This window comes from Diplotaxodon limnothrissa, linkage group LG16 (genome assembly GCF_057381915.1).
Source record: "Diplotaxodon limnothrissa isolate DT_005_m linkage group LG16, D_limnothrissa_male_GT1.1, whole genome shotgun sequence".
Lineage (NCBI taxonomy): Eukaryota > Metazoa > Chordata > Actinopteri > Cichliformes > Cichlidae > Diplotaxodon > Diplotaxodon limnothrissa.
Window position 1 is genome coordinate 37,270,821 of NC_140611.1, and position 18,311 is coordinate 37,289,131.

The following is an 18,311-nucleotide window of genomic DNA, read 5'->3' on the forward strand; positions in this document are numbered from 1 at the left end:
GGGACAACATTTACGGATGCAGGGACTGACAGAGACAGGTTTATCTTTCCTGGCTGGGCAGCTCTCTGGGTGCTCAGCACCCCCAAAGCTCTGATCCTAGAATCGCCCCTGAGTTACATCACGCAAGGTTTTAGCGCAACAGAAAATATACCTTATATTTACCCTTTTAAGAATAAATAAACTTGTAAGATTCACTCTCCCATATTTATCCCTTTAACAGCTCGCTTTTAACTGTTCTTCTTTTTAAGATATTTCAACTTGAATTATTTCTCAGAAAAATATATCAACTTCTTAAAACATTAATACTTCAACAGAGTAATGAGATCCCTCACATTTTATAATCACATTTTATGAACTTTTTGCACCTTTATCAAATGAATTAACTTCTAAGTCAACAAAACTGAAAGGGTGCATTTTAGCACTGCATGACGATATTATTGCTTCTCCAACGTTTTGGAAAGCTAACAAACTCAGATGAATCACAGTAATGTTAGACCACAGAAATACACAGAAATGGCTAAGCAGTAGCTTAATACTAGCGGTTAGCTGGGTACATTTTAATATATTCTTTAGCACTTAAAATTAAACATCTGCACATCAGTGATGTTACAGTACTTTAAACATAAATATCACAACTCCGACTGGTTTTGTTTTTTAAAGCAGAAAATATATTAACAGCAGTCAACTACATGTCTTTATGGTGCTAACATTCATGTAGCATCCCTTACCGGAGCTCGTAGTGAGATAGCTCGCCCGGCTGAAGCAGCTCCCCCCGGCCGAATTTCACAGATGTCAGATCCTAATAAATAGCCATCTATTAACTACTAGTGAGTAGTTAATAGATGGCTGTGAGTAACGGCTTTCACAACAGGAAACGTTGACTGACAGAAAGTCATCTCAAGGCATACTCGCCTCCTAGTGGCTGGGAGGGAAAATTACACCTTATTCAGCAGCACAACCCACAAATCTGATGTGGGTTACAATAGTCTTACCTCCTCAGCCACCGGGGTGTCCCCCTTCGAAGCATCTCTGGGCTACCAACCACCTCTCTTTCCGGCCGTCGAAGGTAAGCACTTTGTCCCCTCTTTCCAGCAGCATCTACGGAGGTGTCGACGTGCCTGGAGAGCCACCCGGGCCGCCCTTCTTCGCACAGCTGATCGCAATAAGCACCTGGTGGACCGTCACCGGACCCCCGCACATGCCTACAACCCGGGACAAAAGGTTTGGCTGTGGACCCGATTTGTTCCGCTCCGAGCTGAGTTAAAGAAACTGTCTCCCACCTTCATTGGTCCGTTTGTTATAGACTTTCTGGTTAACCCGGTTTCTGTCCATCCCGAAATATGCGGATCCATAACGTGTTTCATGTGTCTCAAGTGAAACCCTGCCTGTCCAGTCCTTTGTTACACCAAGTTTAAGTATCTCGGGATCTTGTTCATGAGTGACGGGAGTGGGAGATCGACAGATGGATTGGTGCTGCGGCTGCAGTGATATGGATGCAATACCAGTCTGTTGAGGTGAAGAGAGAGCCAAGTGTAAAAGCGAAGCTCTCAATTTACTGGTCGATTTACGTCCCTCCCCTCTGGTCACGAGCTGTGGGTAGTGACCGAAAGAACGAGATTTCGGATACAAGCGGCAGAAATGTGCTTCCTCCGAAGGATGGCTGGCCTCTCTCTTAGAGATAGGGTGAGAAGTTCAGTCCACTCAAAGCGCTTTACACAACTTTTGCATTCACCCATTCGCACAAGCACATTTTTCTAAGTGCTTTTATAGCTAACATTCACACGCATTCATACTCCGATGGATGCATCGGAGAGCAATTTGGGGTTAGTATCTTGCCCAAGGATATTTGGCATGTAGACTAGGGGAAGCCAGGAATCGAACCACCAACCTTCCGATCTGCTCTACCACCTGAGCTACAGCCACCCCCAGTTGACATCATAGTGTTCAGAGAAAAAACAAGCACTGACCATTATGAAAATCAAAGAGATCATTGTCGACTTCAGGTGGCACAGCACTGACTTAGGCCCCCGATACATCAACAGTGATGGTTGGAGAGGGTCCACACCTTCCGGTTTCCCAGGAAGCACAAACTGGACTCCAACCTGCTGCTGATCTTCTACTGCTCGTCCATTGACAGCCTGCTGACATACTGCATCAAAGTAAGGTACGGCAGCTGACCAGATGGGAACAGAGTGAAGCTTCACAGTGTAATCAAGGCAGCACAGAAGATTATTGGCTGCCCTCTCTCCTCCTTGTCAGACATTTATTTCACCCGCTGCCTCAACAGAGCAACAAACATCATCAAGGGCAGCTCCCACCCAGGTTTTGACCTGTTCGACCTGCTTCCCTCAGGGAAGCGCTACAGGTGCATCAGCACAAACACTGACAGACTTAGGAACAGTTCCTTTGCAAAAGCCATGAGCACCCTGAACTAACACATGAACCGATGACACAGTTTCACCCCCCAATTCAAGCCTCTCCTCTATACACAGAATATACAAACACTACCACCACTGTGCAATATTTAATTTATGTCAAAATACCTCACTGTAAATATAGACTATTTATTTTTTCCAATATTTGTATATTTGATATTGAACTGCTCATATGTATACAGTGCCACAGAACTGTGCACCTCACCCCCCTTTCTTCTTTCCCCACATGTCTGCACTGGGTAGGAGATGCTCTCAATCTCTTTGTACATGTGTATAGTGACAATAAAAGCCATTCTAGTCAATCTGTCATGAACCTGGGTCCTTTTGACCCAGCGTTTTGTGTTTTCTATTATTGTCATTTTGGTTCTGTTCTTCCTCGGTTAGTGTTCTTTTCTTTCTGCCCGTGTATCTCTGTGTCCAGTCTGCGTTTCTGAGTCTGTGTCATTACGTGTATGTGTTTCCTGTTTTACTTTGAAGGTCTCTGTCTTATGTCAGTGTGTTCTGTTTATGTTTCCCTTACCTCGTCAGCTGTTATGTCCCCAAGTATGTTTCCCTCCTGTTTCCCATCCCCTGATTACTGGTATGTGTATTTATAGTGTGTGTTCACCCGTCCTCATTGCTGGTTCGTCTGTGTTGTTTCCCTCGGTCTCTCTGTGTTTCTCTGTGTCTCTCCCTGTGTATTTCCCCTGACCTCCCTGCATCTTCATTTCTGGTTTGTTTTGTTAGTTTTGCCCACTTTAAGTTTTCCAGTTTCATGTCCACCCGCACCGTTTGCTGTTTGTATTTTCTCTTGTCATTAAACTCAGGTGCACCCGAGCTGCCGCTTCCTGGTCCTAAATAATTCCCACACGGCTTGCTCCGGCAGACCGTGACAGTGTCAGTTTAGAAGGTCAAGCACAGCAGGGAGAGAACACGCCTATTGGGGAGGCCTTTGCTGGTAGTTTGTGTGTGGGATGTGGTGCTTCTTGGCCTCACCTGCTGCTGGGAAATGAGCTACCAGATCTTTTCTTTTTGCAATTGTAAACATTTATTTCTTACTGTTTAACAGATTTCTCACATTATCGTGTAGAAAAACTGATTTGCACTGTAAATGTTCAGCTTCAACTTTCAATCCTTCAAACAATGGAAAAGCCATTTAATTGTACAAGTGTTAAGTAAAAACAGACTTTCATGTTTGATTAAGCAGAAATTCTAAAACTGGTCCAGTTGCTAAAACCTCTGACTGTTTCAATAAGTGTTAAAGAAAAAGAGGATAAAACTGAGAAAACTACTAAAACTGCTTCACATCCATGTGGTTGTGGATCAGATTTATAAGACAGCATAATATCAAAATAGATTGACACTCTGATAGTGCTGCCACATCTAAAACAGTTTGTCTTTTAATCCTTTTCACATGTGCAGTCTCCATGGTGCCTGTTATTTCCTTGAACAGTAATGAGAAGAAAGAGAGTGAAATTTACAGCCTTCCTACATATCAGTGGGTTTTTTTTTTTGGTAATTAGGCAGGTGACCATCAAAAATACATTTAGTGCAAAGACATCTACAAAATGTAAATCATCTGGGAAATGCAGATAAATAATAAAACGTCATATCCGCTCACATCAATAGACATGTTTTCAGACAACTCCAAATAAAACACAAATTTCAGTAAAAATTAAACATTTTTTTGGACTTATTTTAAAAAATGGATGTCAAACAATGGGTGTGACACTTAGCTGTGTGTGAAACTATTTTCTGATCGAATAAAACAAAAATTAGTTCTTTTTAAAATAACAACACTATAAATTTTTTTTCGAATTTTGGTCAGTTTGAAACCGTAAATCAGAGGATTCATAATAGGAGGAATGACAAGAAACTCTAATGCTACAAAGTTTTGAAGGGACCGAGGCAACTCTTTCGAACCCAGTCGCATACTTATAACATCAGTAAGTACTGCCACAACAAAAGTAAATAATGAGACGAGATGTGGGACACATGTTTGCATGAACTTTGCTCTGTTTTCTATAGACTTTACACATGTTTGAATGATATACATATAGGACCAAACTATAAAAACACCATGAAGCAAATAAATAATTGTTACAATATTTGCAGATATAGCATTGATTGCAGTTTGTTCTGGAAAACAAGCGAGTTGAACAATACTCCAGTTCATACAGAAGAGTCTGGAAATATACGGGCTGCATAACTTCAGTCTGGATGTTAGAAAGACATTCACAGCCATAATGCAGGAGGTTGTTAACCACAAAAAACATGCAAACCTAATGACTCTTTGCTTTGACATGATAGAGTGGTACTTCAGTGGCTGACATATGGCCACATATCTGTCATATGCCATGAGTGCAAGAATCGACAGTTCGCCGCAGACAAAAGAAAAAATCACCTTAGTCTGAATAAGGCAACCGTAATATGAGATGAGATGAACATCAGAGAGGAGATCCCAGAGAAATTTAGGGTAGAAACCTGCTGTTCCATAAAGTGCATTGATGCAAAAGACACAAAGCAGAATATACATTGATTCATGGAGGTTGCTGTCCAAGATGATGATCACAATGAGAGAAACATTTAGCAGGCAAATGATGCAGTAACACAACAAACTGAGGAAAAAGAGAACAAACCTGTGACTGACTGTTTCATTGAAACCTGAAAGAAAAAACATTGTTATTACAGAAACATTATTCATTGTGATTGAGAGATCTAAGTGAAGCCTAGTCTCTCACTGTATCTGGTCTCTGTTCTCCTCTCTCCTCTATCAGGTACAGATAACAGCAACACGTGAGCTGGGATTTCAAACCAGCCAATCATTGATCTGGAATGAAAGCTCACAGCTTTGGAAGATCACAGGGGATTTAATATGTATCATGTACTAAACACATAATAAAACAAACCTGCAGGTTCTTGAAAAAGAAATATTAAAAAGTTTTACAACTTTATTTAAAAAATGCTTTCTTCATAATACTGATAGGAATTTCTTACATTTATGCCAATTAAACATAATTGTCTAGGACTTGTTGTGGTTTTTTTCTGTTTTTCGTTTGTAGTCCTTCGTAGTCCAGTCAGATCATTGTTGCTTCAGTGATAATGATCAGGCTCTCTGACGTTTGCTGAAGTCACTAGAAAGACAGTAAGAAGTTCTTGTGAATGTTGCTTTGTCTTTGCCTCTTAGTAACTCTGTGGAAAAAAGACTTGTTTGCACCTGTTACCTGCTACTTACCTGTTACTCTGCCGCCTGCTCACTCTCTACCTTTCCTATTCCATAATGGAAAGATTCTATCCCAGGTGCTTCTCCAATTTTCTGCAGCGTGATGTAACCTTATCGTTGCACCACGATCACCCCCTTTTCCTCCAGCCCAGAAAAGAGTAAATTTAAGTTTTTTTTGCGTAAAACCATGGTCTCAGAGATCTGGTAGTATATTCTGAGTTGCTGCAGGAACCACAACCTCTGCTGGGCCTTCTTCTGGATAGAGTCTATATGTGGGGACCACTTCAGATCGCTTGAAAAGGTGGGCCCTAGGAGTCTGAAGTGATCCACGGTAAGTACTCTATTTTTAAGGATAGTTAGGGCGAGTCTGAAGGTTCACTGTCACGTCCACAGTCGGGTCCGGGTGGTTCTGACTGCAACAGTGGAACAGCTGGTCCACCTCCTGTCTGTACGTGGACTTGTCTTCATTGTGGATCAGACCAGTGATTACCAGTTTGCAAATTATGCGAACAGATCCATAGAAGATGCCATCAACGTAGCTCTCCACTCTGTGCTGAGCCACCTGGAGCAGTGGCAAAGCTACGTCCAAATGCTCTTTGTGGGTGTTCTCAGAATCTCATCTCTACTTTGTGGTTCTGTTGGCTTCATCGGGTGATGGCCTTCTGCTCGCTTTGGAACGGTTCAAAGCTGAGTTTGAAGCAGTGGGAATGAGAATCTGCACCTCCAAATCTGAGGCCACGGTCCTCAGCTGGAAAAGGGTGGAGGGCCCACTTCAAGTCAGGGACGAGTTCCTGCCCCAAGTGTCATGGCCTGGGGGATCGGCGAGACGCTGATCGGCCTTTTCTGTCTTTTTCTCTCTCTCGCGCTCTCTCTCTCTCCTCCTCTCCGTCGCCGGGGCGGAACTCATTGTGGGTTTACGCCCTCGGCCCACGCCCACGGAAAAGAACACAGCTGATGCCCATCAAGGTGAACAGCATTTAAGCCAGGAGGTGACTGCTGGTCTTCGCTGGATCGTTGTCTACCACGCGTCAGTGAAAGTCAAGCTACAGCTCAAGATAAGTCATGTGTCTTTTGTGAATATCGTTCTCATTCCTGTCTCCTTATCTACAGTGCCCCTGGATTACCTTTCCCGTGTGAATCTGTGTGTCAAGTGTGAAAAGAAGGACTGTTGTCGTGTATGTGGAGAGTTGGAGAGCGAGTGACTTCCCCCTTGGATTTCCCTTCTATTCAGCTGATTCAGGAGTCCTGCGTTTGAGTCCCCTGCATTGAACCTTAACATAACGATCCAGCCAGAATATGGAGTCAGCGGACTCTGCCGCCCAGCAGCGCGTCCTTACGGCCGAGGAGGTTTTGGAACGTCACGAACAAAGGCTGCAGCTCATCAATCAGCAGTTGACCGCTCTAACGCAGGTCCTTGCTCAGCGCGTACCCCTGGTAAGCCCAGCAGCCTCTCCTCCCTCTGTCTCCTCACAGTTACCGGCTTCTGAGCTTCCGGCACCCGGGCCTTTGGCTTCGCCTCATCCCACTCCCTGGAGCCCCCGGAGCGAGATTTGCCAACACCGGAACCCTTCGCGGGTGAGTTTCACAAATGTGCCGGCTTTCTGACCCAAAGTTTAGACAGTTGCGGAGGACATATGAAACTGACGAGGCTAAGATTGCCTTTTTTGTCCAGCTCTTACGCGGACCGGCTTTAACCTGGGCTCAAGCTGTTTTGAGAACTGACGTCAGCATACCAGGATTTTCTTGCTAAATTTAAATGTGTGATTGAGAGAGCTACTGGCGCTGATGCAGCATCTCACCATTTACTAAATCTTAAGCAGGGAAGACGAAGTATGGCGGAATACTTCATTTTGTTCTGGACGTTGGCCGAAGAGACCGGGTGGGGGCAGCCAGCATTGATAAGTACTTTGTTGAACAACGTGTGTGATGAGTTAAAGGGCGAACTAGTGATAAGAGAGTTACCTAAAACTTTGTCTGATGTGATAACGTTGTGTGTAAAGGTGGACGGGCATTTACGTGCGCGACGCAGAACTGAGGACTATGTTTCCCAGAGGTCTCTGGGACACGGCGAAGCAGCATCGGGCGGAAGCGCCACGAGTGGCGGAAGAGATTCGGAGTCGCACAACATGGAGGAGGGTGAGCAACCTATGCAGCTGGGTCGCTCTCGCCTTTCCCCTGAGGAAAGGCACCGTCGGTGGAGGGCCGGTGAGTGTTTCTATTGCAGCCGTAAGGGTCATGTTGCCAATGTTTGCACGTCTCTGCCAAAAGGCTGCAGTAGAGATGAGAATACGGGTGGGCGTGGGCTCTAGTTCACAGTCTCCTCCACGGCTCATGCCAGCAGCTAAATTAACGGTGCAGCTTCAGGTCAGCCCTCTTAAGGCTCTAATCGATTCAGGAGCGGAACAGAACTTTATTGACACTTCGCTGGCCAGACGATTAAATCTGAATTCTGAGCCTCTGCCACAGTCACTCCAAGTCACCGCCCTCAGTGGCCAGCGGCTTCCTAACATCACTCATATCACTGAGCCCGTTTTACTGACTCTCTCTGGCAATCATTCCCAGACTATACAGCTGTATGTGTTTCAAGCTCCGCTCATGCCACTAGTTCTGGGTTACCCGTGGTTGCATCAACATAACCCTGTTATCGATTGGAAAAAGGTGGGGTGGGGGGGAGGATTGTTACATGTCCTGTCTGAAAGCTGCCACCCCCTCTTCCGAACCACTAACCAATTCTTCTCTCTCCAAGCCGCCGGACCTCTCCTCCGTGCCACCCGTCTACCATGATCTCAAACAAGTGTTTTGCAAGGATAGAGCACGCTCGCTTCCTCCGCATCGGCCGTATGACTGCGGCATTGATCTTCTTCCAGGCGCACCTCTCCCTACCAGCCGCCTATACAGTCTGTCTCAGCCCGAACGTGAAAGTATAGAAAAATACATCAACGAATCACTCACCGCAGGTCTCATTCGCCCCTCGTCATCTTCTGTGGCCGCCGGATTCTTCTTCGTTGCCAAGAAAGACAAGAGCTTACGACCTTGTATTGATTATCAGGGCCTTAACAACATCTCAGTGAAGAATAAATATCCACTCACTATTTTTCACTCACTCATTCTGCCTTCGAGCTCCTTCAGGAGGCCACCATCTTCACTAAGCTGGACCTGCGCAACGCGTACCATCTGGTAAGAATAAGGGAGGGGGATGAATGGAAAACAGCCTTCAACAATCACCTTGGTCATTTTGAATATCTTGTCATGCCGTTTGGTCTCACCAATGCCCCAGCTGTTTTTCAGGCCCTGGTAAACGACGTACTGCAGGACTTCATTAACCACTTCGTCTTCGTTTATCTGGATGACATCCTCATTTTCTCTCATTCTGTCTCTGAACAAAAACACCATGTCAGGCAGGTCCTCCACCTCCTCCCGGAAAACCGTCTCTTCGTGAAGGGGGAAAAATGTGAGTTTTATGCTTCCACAGTCTCTTTCCTGGGCTATGTCATTGAACAAGGTAACCTGAGAGCGGACCCCTCCAAAGTTCAGGCTGTGTTAAACTGGCCCACTCCATCCCATCGCAAGCAGCTTCAGAGTTTCTTGGGTTTCGCTAACTTTTATCGCCGTTTCCGCAACTATAGCCAGCTCGCTCTACCCCTGACTCGTCTCACCTCACCTCACCCAAGGTCCCCTTCCACTGGGATGAACCGGCTCGCCAGGCTTTCTCTTGCCTGAAGGAGCGCTTTGCCTCTGCACCCATCCTCATCCAACCCGATCTCAGTCAACCCTTCGTCGTGGAGGTGGACACAGGAGTGCGGGCAGTGCTCTCCCAGCAACAAGGTGGTAAGCTTCATCCTTGTGCTTACTTCTGATACTTATGATGTGGGGAACTGAGAGCTATTGGCCATCAAGCTGGCCCTAGAAGAGTGGCGTCACTGGTTAGAGGGAGCTGCCCAACCGTTCGTGGTTTGGACGGACCACAAAAACTTGGAATACATCCGGTCCGCGAAACGACTCAATGCCAGGCAAGCTAGGTGGGCTCTGTTTCTCACCAGATTCCAATTCACAATCACCTACAGACCCGGCTCTCGTAATGTCAAACCCGATTCCCTCTCATGCCAATTTGCCACCTCCAACGGAGCTGCCGAGGACGCCCCCATTCTTCCTTCCACGTGTGTTGTCGGGGCAAAAACCTGGGAGATTGAGTCAGCTATTCGAGAGGCCCAACAAACGGAACCGGACCTTGGTGCGGGTCCCCCGGGCCTACTCTTTGTTCCCTCTACTGTCAGATCACGAGTTTTGCATTGGGCTCACACGGCCAAGTTCACCTGCCACCCTGGGGTCCACCGCACCATTACCTTCCTCCAACGCTTCGCCTGGTCGCCGTCCTTAGCTAAGGACGTCCGCGAATACATTGCTGCCTGTCCTACATGCGCTCAAAACAAGAGCGTCAATCAGCCATCTTCCGGCCTTCTCCAACCCCTACCGACCCCTGGCCGCCCGTGGTCACACATTGCAATGGACTTCATCACGGGCCTCCCTTCCTCATCAGGTAACTCAGTCATCCTTACTATCATTGATCGTTTTTCGAAAGCTGCTCACTTTGTCCCTCTCCCCAAGCTCCCCAGTGCTTTAGAAATAGCTCGACTCCTGACTAACCATGTCTTTCGCCTTCACGGAATCCCCACGGACATCGACAGGGGGCTGCAGTTCACATCACGGGTCTGGAAAGAATTCTGCAATGCCCTCGAAGCGCAGGTCAGTCTCTCCTCTGGTTTCCACCCTCAGACTAACGGCCAGATGGAACGGGCCAATCAGGAACGGGCCAATCAGGAACTTGAGGCGGCCCTCCGGTGCTTGGCATCCACCAATCAGACAACTTGGAGTGAGCAACTCCCATGGGTTGAGTATGCCCACAATAGTGTAACAGGTATTACAATTAAATAATATGAGATACGCATTAAATTATTGTCTTGACAACTTTGGACTAGTATCAGGAAGTTCTAGGTAAGACTATGGAGCCTTGAAAGGATCAGCAGAGAAGGAACCACACAATGATAGATAAGATGTGATTTGAATAGAAACTGTATTGAAAGTTGTAAAGTTTACAAACCCTGCCTGTCTAAAGCTGGCTTCCTACAGTGCACAAACGCACATTAAAGGGCTCAAAAATAAAATCATAACCAAACATCCTCTTTAAGGAAATTCTCCAAAGAGTTTCAATTAAAGAGCTTCCGCTCCTGTTGCTCAGTCCACTTCTCTTTGGAAAGAGAAATTAGAGTTCCTTGTGTGTGTGTGTGTGTGTGTGTGTGTGTGTGTGTGTGTGTGTGTGTGTGTGTGTGTGTGTGTGTGTGTGTGTTTCTGTCCACTGGTTCTAACACTACACAGATTTTTAAAGTGTTAGTCTTATCTGTGTCAAGGAATGTAGTTATAGTCCTGAGGTTCGCTGAAGATGGATCCCACGGCTGGCCACACCGTACTCTGGTCCGTCTACAGTCACTCTCTTGGGATTGGCTCGCCACTGAACCCACAGGGTTCAGATCTCGAATGATCCAGTCCTGGTCAAAAACCAATCTATGCACACAGTTCAGAGTGCATACATTACTATTTTATCTATGCTTCTTCCATCACTCATCTTTCAGTCAAGTATTGCTCAAGTATAACAAATTATTTTAGTTATACAATGTCTCAACCATCATGAAATAACTTGAGTTACATCAGGGGCAATTTTAGCCCAATTTTGGGGGTGCTTCAGCAGCCCCAAAATGAATCAAAGCACCCCCAAAGATTTCTTTCTTTTTTTTGACAATATTTGCTTTTTGTGTGACACACTACTAAAAATATAAAAAGCATACAGTACTGTACTTGTTTGAGACGTAACATTGTAACAACAAAAGTATAGATAACCCCTCCTCCCAAAATGGTTTGTTCCAGCTCGCCTCTCCCCTACTCTGGCTCTAGCGCTCTTGCTGCCAGAGCGATGGTGGCTGAGACGCAGCGGAGCGGAGGTGTAAGTGCCTGGCTTAAAACAGGACATATTAGCTGCATTTATCCTTCAGTTACTCTTTATATAGTTAGGTAGGAGTCAGACCATGTTTCTTTTTAGCTGAAAAGCATTACACCCAGGTAACCTGCAGTGTTAAAAACGTTTTTTCCGACAATGTTTGCTACCCTACAATCCGTCCTGCTCTGTAGTCAATTCAGCGACATTTGACCGTCCTGTTGCCCCCATTGAAATGTATACAGCTTATTTAAAATCTAAAACTTAAAATTGTCCGTAGCGTACTGTTGTTACCACTGTCCTGTTTGAAATGGATACTAACTAGCTAACTGACTGAATGCCCATTAACCTTATAACTCCTGTTGTGTGTGTGTGTGTGTGTGTGTGTGTGTTTGTGTACAGAGAGACAGCCAGGTTCATAATGGATATAAGGAAGTTTTTTCAAAAAAAGGAGCCACATTCAGGTAAAAGTGTAAGATCAAATGATCCGTCAATCAAGAACAATGTTGGATCAGTGTTTCAATGTTTATATCTTTTATTAGATGTTCATGTGGTTTGGTTATTTGCCTTTTGGTTGAAAGTACACTGAGGGAGGACTTTTTGTTTGTGATCTTAATAGAATTTTTTTCATATTAATGTAACTTTTCATCTAATTGAATACAATCTATTTGTGTATGATTGTCAGTCTAAAGAGGGAGAGAGGAAAGAGGGGAACGTGAGGAGAAAGTACAAGGTCAGGAAGAACCACGTAAGAAAACAGACAGGGAACAGTGACAGGCAATATAGAAACTGTTAAACTGACAAAGAGAAAAAACCTGATTTTACTCATACAATCTGGAAGTTGTGTTCTCCCTATAATAAAGCTGCTATACAGAATCTGCAAAACAAACTGGGTTGAAACATTTTTGACCCTCTTTAACAACATTCCAACATAACATTGTAATTGATTGGGGAGATTAAAATTAATGATATATTTTTATGTGGTTCAGCCACAACTCTACTGAAACCTCAGCCAGTAATAGGTAGGCCAACTTTTGGACCGTCCAGTTGTCTGTATGACTGCCTGTAACGGTGGACCCAAGAAATACCAGCCGGAGCGACTTTGACAATGCAGAACTTTTTATTAAACTCGGGGTTGTACGTGGACACATATACTCCGCGCTCTCTTTCTCTGCTGTCACCTCCGTCTCCGTTTGTCACTGCCAACATATAAAGAGACACAATCACTGTCAGATCCCAGCACACCTGTTCACCCCGCCCCTGCGCCGCCCCGGGAGCTCACTGCGTCACGCCTCCTCTGCAGCTGGCCAAGGACCACACCCACGCCACACTGCCGCAGTATGTACTAGAGATGGACCGATCCGATATTACGTATCGGTATCGGTCCGATACTGACCTAAATTACTGGATCGGATATCGGAGAAAAATAAAAAATGTAATCCGATCCATTAAATATCACGAAAGCACCTCACAAAACTTGCAACACGCCGTAACTCACCTCAGGTTAGCACGTCGGAGCAATATGCATCACGTGATAGAGCGGCTGTGGCATGCGGGACCTGTCGGTGGTCTGGATAGCATTTGGAGCTTCGCTAGCAACCTGGCATTTCATCTCCGACAAAGTTATCCCGAGAGAAGTAAAGCAAGTGTGTAAGTCCATCTCTGAATGTTTGTAAAGCATTCCCACGTTAAGCTTAACGAGCGACTGCCTCTCGCTCTCCGGCTGCTACTTCAATCGTGAAACTGCTTAAATGATCAGCTGATCGGCTTTTCTGTAGCGAGTCTCTCTTGTTTGTTTTTGGCCCACTTTGCACCAGAAAGAAGAAACCAGCGGCTGAACAACAGCAGCACGTTTAAGCTTGATCAGCTATTGTTAGAATTTATTTAATATTTCTTTCTACACCAGGATCTTTTTCTACGTAGCTGACGCTGGTAACTGTGCAGGGGCGGATCTAGCAAAGTTTAGCCAGGGGGGCCGATAGGGCATTAACAGGGAAAAGGGGGCACAAAGACATACTTTTCTTTCTTATTCTCATTTAAAATGTCTAGCTTTTAATAAATAATTATCTGACACCCAAAGTTTTAATTTGATGTAAAACGAATAGAAGTCAATTACTGTATATAGTGACTATTAAGTCTAATATATATACCCTAGTAAGCTATAGTACTTTTTCCTTTGGGAAGGTACCATCTGTGCAGTCTGCAATTTTGTTGAAGAAAGATGTTGAATCTATTTAATATTTCTTGAAAAATAATTGATTTCTGTGCATTTTTTTTTCACACTGCATCAAATTAAGGTTGATTACGTCGATTAAGCATCATGAGGTGGAGCGTGAGGGGTGGTTCCCTATTTTTTATTTATTTATTTTTGTTGTTGCTGGGAGTTGGAACCCTATTAGTTAGGTTGCTTAATATTTACGCTAAGTACTCTTTAAAATACCAGAATAGGGAGAATGGTGTAGGTCTAAGTTTATTAGATTGATCAGTATTGCTGAACTATGAAATATTTTTTTTGTATACAGGTATAACAGAATAGCTTTAGTGTAGTTGTTGTTTTAAACTTGAGTATGAACTTGCAGACTTGCAAAATGCAGCAAGATATTTTAAAAAACAGTTTTGTTGATTAAAAAACACTATATCGGATTCATATCGGTATCGGCAGATATCCAAATTTATGATATCGGTATCGGTATCGGACATAAAAAAGTGGTATCGTGCCATCTCTAGTATGTACATCACATTTGCACACTATCAGAAACTGCCAAAGAGCCCTGGTGGAGTGAGGAGCTGTAAAGAGAAGCAGAGTGCTCTGTTTATATTCTAAAAATGTTTTAAGCTAGCTTGTTTCAAAGATTCTGTACAGCAGCTTTAAATGTTTTCCAAAAGCACACATACACTTAACTTATCAGTGTTTCTCAAACTTTTTACAGTGTGTACCACCTGATAAAAATGTCAAGCTCTCCTAAGTACCACTATGAAAGCACGAAACTCATAAATCTTACAACACAAAATTAGTATTATTAAATTAGTAAAATTAGGGTCTGCAATAAAGATTTTTTTCATACATTGTATAAATTCTACCACAGGCAAAGTTGCCTCAATTTTTATAGTTTTTATTAATATTTTGTAATAATTTATTTGCAATAATTCTGTTTTGGGAGTGTTTTTTGTGTATCTGTATTATATTATACATACACATTAAAAGTGAATCTCTGTCCGAAAAATGCACTCAGTTTACTTTTTACTCACTATGAGCATCATTCATAATTCTCCCCCAGTAATTAAGGTTAGGATATGTATTTTTTCTATTCCAATCCATTCTTCTTTTGCAGCATTTAAATAAGCTTGATCAGATTTCATGGTTTTGTTACAGACTTTTCAAAAAAGTGTTTTGCTTTTCTTTCACAAATGTGGGATTAAATTGTGTTAAAATGTACAAAACAGTCATGTCATGTTTTGTGACGAGGACCCAGGCACAGAGAGACTTGATGAATTTAAGAATCTTATATTAATAAAGAAATTTGCAGACTTGCACAGAGATGGTAAAATTATGATGACTGGTAACGGAGACGAAGACAACAGACGATGAGGACAGGGAGGAACGGGGGTTTAAATGCACCAAAGTGACAGTCAGAGAGAACTCGGGACAACATTTACGGATGCAGGGACTGACAGAGACAGGTTTATCTTTCCTGGCTGGGCAGCTCTCTGGGTGCTCAGCACCCCCAAAGCTCTGATCCTAGAATCGCCCCTGAGTTACATCACGCAAGGTTTTAGCGCAACAGAAAATATACCTTATATTTACCCTTTTAAGAATAAATAAACTTGTAAGATTCACTCTCCCATATTTATCCCTTTAACAGCTCGCTTTTAACTGTTCTTCTTTTTAAGATATTTCAACTTGAATTATTTCTCAGAAAAATATATCAACTTCTTAAAACATTAATACTTCAACAGAGTAATGAGATCCCTCACATTTTATAATCACATTTTATGAACTTTTTGCACCTTTATCAAATGAATTAACTTCTAAGTCAACAAAACTGAAAGGGTGCATTTTAGCACTGCATGACGATATTATTGCTTCTCCAACGTTTTGGAAAGCTAACAAACTCAGATGAATCACAGTAATGTTAGACCACAGAAATACACAGAAATGGCTAAGCAGTAGCTTAATACTAGCGGTTAGCTGGGTACATTTTAATATATTCTTTAGCACTTAAAATTAAACATCTGCACATCAGTGATGTTACAGTACTTTAAACATAAATATCACAACTCCGACTGGTTTTGTTTTTTAAAGCAGAAAATATATTAACAGCAGTCAACTACATGTCTTTATGGTGCTAACATTCATGTAGCATCCCTTACCGGAGCTCGTAGTGAGATAGCTCGCCCGGCTGAAGCAGCTCCCCCCGGCCGAATTTCACAGATGTCAGATCCTAATAAATAGCCATCTATTAACTACTAGTGAGTAGTTAATAGATGGCTGTGAGTAACGGCTTTCACAACAGGAAACGTTGACTGACAGAAAGTCATCTCAAGGCATACTCGCCTCCTAGTGGCTGGGAGGGAAAATTACACCTTATTCAGCAGCACAACCCACAAATCTGATGTGGGTTACAATAGTCTTACCTCCTCAGCCACCGGGGTGTCCCCCTTCGAAGCATCTCTGGGCTACCAACCACCTCTCTTTCCGGCCGTCGAAGGTAAGCACTTTGTCCCCTCTTTCCAGCAGCATCTACGGAGGTGTCGACGTGCCTGGAGAGCCACCCGGGCCGCCCTTCTTCGCACAGCTGATCGCAATAAGCACCTGGTGGACCGTCACCGGACCCCCGCACATGCCTACAACCCGGGACAAAAGGTTTGGCTGTGGACCCGATTTGTTCCGCTCCGAGCTGAGTTAAAGAAACTGTCTCCCACCTTCATTGGTCCGTTTGTTATAGACTTTCTGGTTAACCCGGTTTCTGTCCATCCCGAAATATGCGGATCCATAACGTGTTTCATGTGTCTCAAGTGAAACCCTGCCTGTCCAGTCCTTTGTTACACCAAGTTTAAGTATCTCGGGATCTTGTTCATGAGTGACGGGAGTGGGAGATCGACAGATGGATTGGTGCTGCGGCTGCAGTGATATGGATGCAATACCAGTCTGTTGAGGTGAAGAGAGAGCCAAGTGTAAAAGCGAAGCTCTCAATTTACTGGTCGATTTACGTCCCTCCCCTCTGGTCACGAGCTGTGGGTAGTGACCGAAAGAACGAGATTTCGGATACAAGCGGCAGAAATGTGCTTCCTCCGAAGGATGGCTGGCCTCTCTCTTAGAGATAGGGTGAGAAGTTCAGTCCACTCAAAGCGCTTTACACAACTTTTGCATTCACCCATTCGCACAAGCACATTTTTCTAAGTGCTTTTATAGCTAACATTCACACGCATTCATACTCCGATGGATGCATCGGAGAGCAATTTGGGGTTAGTATCTTGCCCAAGGATATTTGGCATGTAGACTAGGGGAAGCCAGGAATCGAACCACCAACCTTCCGATCTGCTCTACCACCTGAGCTACAGCCACCCCCAGTTGACATCATAGTGTTCAGAGAAAAAACAAGCACTGACCATTATGAAAATCAAAGAGATCATTGTCGACTTCAGGTGGCACAGCACTGACTTAGGCCCCCGATACATCAACAGTGATGGTTGGAGAGGGTCCACACCTTCCGGTTTCCCAGGAAGCACAAACTGGACTCCAACCTGCTGCTGATCTTCTACTGCTCGTCCATTGACAGCCTGCTGACATACTGCATCAAAGTAAGGTACGGCAGCTGACCAGATGGGAACAGAGTGAAGCTTCACAGTGTAATCAAGGCAGCACAGAAGATTATTGGCTGCCCTCTCTCCTCCTTGTCAGACATTTATTTCACCCGCTGCCTCAACAGAGCAACAAACATCATCAAGGGCAGCTCCCACCCAGGTTTTGACCTGTTCGACCTGCTTCCCTCAGGGAAGCGCTACAGGTGCATCAGCACAAACACTGACAGACTTAGGAACAGTTCCTTTGCAAAAGCCATGAGCACCCTGAACTAACACATGAACCGATGACACAGTTTCACCCCCCAATTCAAGCCTCTCCTCTATACACAGAATATACAAACACTACCACCACTGTGCAATATTTAATTTATGTCAAAATACCTCACTGTAAATATAGACTATTTATTTTTTCCAATATTTGTATATTTGATATTGAACTGCTCATATGTATACAGTGCCACAGAACTGTGCACCTCACCCCCCTTTCTTCTTTCCCCACATGTCTGCACTGGGTAGGAGATGCTCTCAATCTCTTTGTACATGTGTATAGTGACAATAAAAGCCATTCTAGTCAATCTGTCATGAACCTGGGTCCTTTTGACCCAGCGTTTTGTGTTTTCTATTATTGTCATTTTGGTTCTGTTCTTCCTCGGTTAGTGTTCTTTTCTTTCTGCCCGTGTATCTCTGTGTCCAGTCTGCGTTTCTGAGTCTGTGTCATTACGTGTATGTGTTTCCTGTTTTACTTTGAAGGTCTCTGTCTTATGTCAGTGTGTTCTGTTTATGTTTCCCTTACCTCGTCAGCTGTTATGTCCCCAAGTATGTTTCCCTCCTGTTTCCCATCCCCTGATTACTGGTATGTGTATTTATAGTGTGTGTTCACCCG

At 44.1% G+C, this 18,311-nt stretch overlaps 1 protein-coding gene across 1 annotated transcript; it reads right to left on the bottom strand.

Moving 5' to 3' along the window:
- Positions 1-4,146: 4,146 nt before the first annotated feature.
- LOC146616634 (olfactory receptor 2K2-like) lies at positions 4,147-5,124 on the bottom strand. The gene has a single exon (XM_085374580.1). The coding sequence runs from the start codon at positions 5,116-5,118 to the stop codon at positions 4,147-4,149; it is 972 nt and encodes a 323-aa protein (XP_085230706.1). The 5' UTR covers positions 5,119-5,124.
- Between the last annotated feature and the right edge of the window lie 13,187 nt (positions 5,125-18,311).